The 6000-nt window shown below is 51.5% G+C and overlaps 1 protein-coding gene across 4 annotated transcripts in view; it reads left to right on the forward strand.

Moving 5' to 3' along the window:
- Positions 1–2930, forward strand: part of BRPF3 (bromodomain and PHD finger containing 3) — a 29651-nt gene extending 26721 nt beyond the window's left edge. For all 4 annotated transcript variants that reach the window (XM_072028516.1, XM_072028517.1, XM_072028518.1 and 1 more), the window contains exon 13: positions 548–2930. In XM_072028516.1, coding sequence (XP_071884617.1) covers positions 548–731 — 184 coding nt within the window. In that variant the 3' untranslated portion in view covers positions 732–2930. The remainder of the gene's footprint in view (positions 1–547) is intronic.
- Positions 2931–6000: the final 3070 nt, after the last annotated feature.

The raw sequence follows: 6000 nt of genomic DNA on the forward strand, positions 1-6000 counted from the left end.
GCACGTTTCTGAGTGTGCTAATTAACCTGGGCTAACGACCGCACAATCAAAACTTGGTGTAGAGGAGGCACTTGCGGTTTAAGTCATCGTTTGGTTGGGGTCAGCTTGGGCTTGCAGCGTGTCTCCTGGAAGCTGCCTGCTTTGGATGGCACTCAGGTGATTGTACGTGCCCAAACCACGGTGCTTACAGACTCCTGGAAGAAGGCAGAGCTGTCTTGGTGATAAAAACTTCCCACAGTGGAAGTCCCTGAACTTGCTCTGTGCAGAACACAAAAGTTTCCAGATTTCCCCGGAGCTCCAAGGAGAATTTACAGCTTTGAGGAAGGACAGTGGAGAAAAACCTGTGCTCATGTAGGAAGGCATTTTGGCTGCAGTTCTTCCATGTCCAATACAGGCATTTACACCTTCATAGCGTCATTGTGGGGTGTTAATTAAAAAAAAAGTAGATCGTGAGAATGTAGCTGCTCCTGGGGAGATGCCGACCAGTGACTAATTGCGTTTCCCTGTGCCCTTGCTGATTGGGTTTTGTGCTCTCCTCTGACCGCAGGCAGTGGCTCCCGCGTGACAAGGTGTACCCCCTCGGCGTGGACGACACCGTGGACAAACTAAAGATGATGGAAGGCCGAAAAACCAGCATCCGCAAGTCTGTGCAGGTGGCGTACGACCGAGCCATGATTCACATGAGCCGCGTGCGGGGAGATCACCCCTTCGTTACGTCTAATTACCTGTAACGGGTCAGGGCAGCCAGGCCTCCTCCTCCAGACCCCGTTGCCCACTTTTTGGGGGTCAGAGCAGACCGCTCGGGCACTGGGTGGCCGGGGGCTCACTGCCAGCGGGGAGCGGGGCGGCTGCCACCCCTTTGTGTCCTCGTACAAGGTATGCCGTTCCCAGCAGCCGTCAGCACTCCTCGAGGTACCCTGACACGTGCCAAAAAGCCTGTCCAGCTTCTTTCTGAATGTGTCTCGCCGAAGAGCTGGCAGGAGATGAAATGTATAAGTCTACAGGGCCGGGAGGAAGGTGTTAGGAGAAGCTGCTGGGCGGTGGGAGCCACGGGGAGCTGATGCAGCGAGCAGAGCCCAGCGCTCTGCTGGATTTTCGGACCCTCGCCCCTGCCTCCCCCGTGCCACCAGGGTCTGCAGTCACCAGCCAGCCCTGAGCGATTCCTGGGAACCCGTCACCGCTGTAAGCAAACCAGGCTCCTTTCTGGAAATCCCAACTGGACTTTCTCGTGCCAAATTTACCCTGTCCATCACTGGCCTTTTTATTTTGTTTAGATGACATCGATCGTCCCATCACGCTCAAGAAATTGTAGCCGGGAGCTAGCATCGCGCTGTTCCTGCCTACATACAGTGTTTTCATGTTCGATTTCTTGCATTGCATTTAGAAAAGTTTGAGATATTTTGGTAACCTTCCCCTCTGCTACACACACTGACATGCACAGATGCACAGAGCTTTAAATATAAAAAGCAAAATATCTGCTTTTTTTTTTGGTGTGTGTTTATGTCCTAGAAATTTCTTTGATAGTTTCACATTTAAATTCTGATTTCCATGACTGTGCTTGTTTCAGTCACATTTCATATCATGGTTTAGTACAGAATTGAGTCTATAAGCAGAGATAGCTTCCTTTTTTGAAGAAACAAAACTAATTTTGGAGGTGTCCAATGAGCTAGAGCAGCTTTGCAGGCACTGAGGTTGATCAGGGTTGGAGGGAGATGCATCGTTTGTGTTGTTTTATGCACATTTGGTGTGGGGCTCCTCTTCCTTTCTTCCTTCTTTTCTGTCTCTTTCAAGTTTTCCTCGGGCTTGGTTTGGGTTGAAACCAAGCACTAAGTAGAGCACACAACCATTTTGCCTTTTCGCCTTCTCTCACACACGTCTGTCCCTTCCCTAGTGTGTGGGTCTCCAGCGTTGTCATCATTACAAAACAAATAAACCCAGCTCTGCTGACAACCCCTGTTTTTTTCTGGGTTTGCACGGCAAAAACAGGGACAACCGATGTTCGGAAACAGATGGCAAAACCTTTTCTATTAGCCAAGGACTTTTGATTTCTCTGATCTCTTCTGTTGTGTATCCCTCTTTGCTTTCCCATTTTAAGAACCAAAGGTGCAGAGCAAGATTGTAGATTGAATATCACCATTTCGCTTTTTAACTCGATATTTTTTTATTATTTTAACTTTTTCATACTGAGGAGAATGTGGGGTCAAAATAATAATTAATAATAATTAATAATAATGAATAGTGGGGAGTAATCACTGCCATTTCTACTTGGTCTACTTTTTTAAAATACCACTTCTTATACATTGGGACACGGAACCACACTTTAAGGAAGATTCCTGTAACATATAGAGATGGGGCATAGGGTTTTGTAATAATAATAATAATAAAGCCTACGGAGTGTGGCTAGGGAAGGATGTTGTGTATATAGTTGTAAGATACCGTTCTAAATTATTTAGATCTATTGTCACCATTCTTGAAGTCCTCAGTTGTGTTGCTGGGTCTTTTATATGCACACGGTGTAATTTATTTTGAGGGACATACACTTTTCCAGGTGGTAGCTCAGCTGTGGACTTGTGACCTGTGTATATGTTCTAAGATCTTGGGGTTTGTTTGTTCCGTTTTGTTTTCTTTTTTTTTCTTTTTTTTTTTTTAATGACATTTTAGGATTTGGATTGGCTAATATCCTGCTGTTGCTACGGGACCTAAACGTTACTGTCAGTCTGCTGTAAAGCACAGATTGCTCTATTTATTGTAGAAAGTGAGTTTATTTGCTTTCTAGAACTGTTTATATCAGATGGTATAAGAGAGGTAATATGAAAATCTATGCTTGTAAAGAAAAGAAAACAAATGCTAATTTTACCTACTATAATCTGACTGTCTGAGACTATATTTTCTCTCTGAGAAATAAATGTTCTAATGTATAAAAAAAAGGAGTCCGTGCTGGTGTTGTCCTGATGTCTGGGCCTCTTGGGTACATGGGGATGGCAGGCAGAGGGTGCTGATCCTGCGGGCTCTGCTCTGGGAAATGCTGTTTGCTCCTGGTTGATGGGAGCCGAGGGAACCTTCCCAGTCCCTGGGGCTGGCTGGGGAAAGAGCGAGGGTGTCCCCGGCTCGCCTGGTGCTTGTGCAGGAGACACGGATGGGCTTACGGCCCCGAAGAGGATCCATGGGGAAGGAAGACATGAAGACGTGAAGCCCTGTGTCGCCTCGAACGTCTCCTGCAGGGGAGTTTTTCTCTGTGCAACGCATGAGGTGTTGGGTTCTGCAGGATGGGATCCCAGTGCAAGGCAGCCCTCTGCTTGGGGTGGCTGCAGAGCCCCAGAGGGATGGCAAGGGGGAAATTTGGGGCTCGAATCCCATCTCCTGGCATTGCTCGTGGCTCTTGGTGGGCCTGGGGGCTCCTGCGGCTGGAGCCAGGAGCCGAGTGAGTGGCTGCAGCAAGGGCTGGGCTCTGCAGCCCGGCTCCTCCGAGCATCTCCCTCCCCTAATGAGCATCTCCCCTAACGAGCATCTCCCTTCCATCTTCCCTAACGGGCATTTTCCCTCCCTGCACAGGGCCATGCTGCTGCAAGCAAGGACACCCCGCTGGAGCCGAGGGATTTTTTTTTTTCCTTTCTTTTTCCCCACCCCGCTATCCAAGTGCCGCAGCACCACAAATGGCACAGGGGTGCCGTGTGCTAGGAAAAGGGCATTTGGGCTTTGCAAGGGGTCTGATGGGTTAAAGGAAAGCCTCGCCTCTGTCTCCACCTGAATTTAATTTGTAGGGAACAGGGTGAAGAGCTTGGACGGGAGACCCAGGGCAGCTGAACCTGGGCAGGGCTGTGGGGTGATGGCAGCTGCGGCTGAGGGATACGGAGGAGCTGCAGCAGTATTGGGATGGCTGACCTGAAGGCCACAAAAAGCACACAAAAAGCACAAAAAAGCACACAAAAAGCACAGCCAAGCACAGCGTCCTGGCTCAGCGAGCGTTGCAGGTATGTGGGGAGGCATTAAAAGCTGAGGGTCTAACTTTCTTTTTAATGTTTTCTACCTGTTGCAAGAAACGGGGGAGAACGAGGATTTAGGAGCAAGCAGAGATGTCGGGAAGGCTGCGACATGGGAGCAGCACGCGGTGGCTGCAGCTTCCCAGGAGGAAAGCACCAAAAAACCAGCAGCCGCAGTCAGCCCACCCGCCTAGTTAGTTCCACGCTGGCATTTTCGGTTGGAATTATTAGATTGTAATAAAATAGCCTCCCTCCACCTCCTCCTTTTCCTCTTTTAACAAACGAGATGCTGACTGAGGGAATTACTCTGCGGCTAAGAGGTTTCCATGACAATGGCACCTTCCAGGCGCTCCAGCAGCAGCAGCCCTGCTGCTCGCCCCTGGCTTCTCCCCGTGGGGCAGGGATGGGTGGAAGAAGCTCGGGGAGCCTGGTGGGGATGTTTAAATTGTGCCCCCCTGGTGGTGGGGGCAGCCCAAAAGGGTGAAGCGAGTTTGTGGGGTTTTCTTTCGGGCAGTCAGTCGGTGAGCAGGGGGTGCAGAGCCTCTGCGGGGTTGTGCTGGGGACCCCAGCAGCGTGGCCCCCCGACAACAAGTCCTAAAAAAGAACATGGGGGTAATAGGGCTGAGCCCTGAATTAACACCCTGCAGCCCCTCTGCAGCACATGGGGCAGGGATTTAGGGGCTCGGGGCTGCCCCAGCCCCCCCGGCCCTTTTCAGAGTCCTCGGGCTGAGATGGGCACTGTCAGGAACCTGGGGGAGAAAATATGGGGAGAAAGGGTCACAGGGGTAGAGCAGGGAGGGCCAGGGAGAAGCGGGGGCCATGGGATGGAGACCAAACCTCAAGCCCCCGACACAAGCACCGGGGCCACCCCTGCTGGGGTTTCAGCACCACCACCCCCCCAGCCTTGCTGGGCGACCCCTTCTGTGTGATATCCATTCTCTGAAAACAAAACAAAACAAAACCCAATGCTTTCCCCCAGATTAGTACAAAAAGGAGAATTTCCAGATTTTATGGATAGGAAAACCGAGGCACAATGGAAGAAAATGACTTGCCCAAAGCCCCCTTGGGCCAAATAAGGACCTGTCCCCCCCCAGCCGTGGTGCAAACACGTGCCAGACCACACAGCTCAGCCCGCAGTTCAATTGTTTTGGTTTTTCTTTTTTTTTCCTTTTAATTAGTCCTGTCAAACTACCGACCGCCAGGTCTGGCTCAGAGAAAACAACAAAAGGCACACATGAAAATAAAGTAAAAGTCCAAATGCCTGAGGAAAAAACAAAACAAAACAAACAAACTCCAGGTCAGGAAAGCAATTTCTTGAGACACTGTTTGGAGTTTTATTGGCAACAAGGCTCTGCCTTCCACATGCTTGGCCCCGGCCTCACGGCCCGCTGCCTCTTCGCATCGGGCACCCCCACGTCCTGCCCCGACAGCCCCGAGAAACCCCAGTGGGGTCCGGACCCGTCCCCTGCATCCCCCACAACCAACCCCGGCAGGACAGGGACAGTACCCAGAGGAAAGCAGCCCAGTAAAACATTCACACTTGGTTTCGGTTAAGAACCGAGGGAGGTGAGGCCAGCCCTGGCTGTGCCGGGTTCCCGGAGGATGCGTCCACACCATGGGGAGCACCGGGGGCAGCCAGCGCCGGATCCGGGACCATTTGTGCCCAGGAGAGGCCCCGGCAGCACTGGCACCGCTGTGCCCTGCGGTGCCGGGACCGGGCACCGTACCCTGTATCTCCTCACCCTGCTCTCCCCCAGCTCCCGCACCCACTGGGAGCTCCCCTCTCCTCTAAACCCCCAAAACCCCTTTATGTGGGACACCTCGGACTATTTTCACCCCAAAACTCCCTGACAAATCCAACACCCCAAAAACACAGTAGGGCAGAAGGAGCTGCGGCTCCGGCTCCCCCCTCACCTGGGGAGGGGTCCAAAGCCCAAGGAGGCCGTACCCAGGCAGCCTTCAGAGGCATGGAGAGGATGGGAAGAACAAGGGATGCATGTTATAAATATAAAATCATATC

This window comes from Anas platyrhynchos, chromosome 27 (assembly GCF_047663525.1).
Source record: "Anas platyrhynchos isolate ZD024472 breed Pekin duck chromosome 27, IASCAAS_PekinDuck_T2T, whole genome shotgun sequence".
Classification (NCBI taxonomy): domain Eukaryota; kingdom Metazoa; phylum Chordata; class Aves; order Anseriformes; family Anatidae; genus Anas; species Anas platyrhynchos.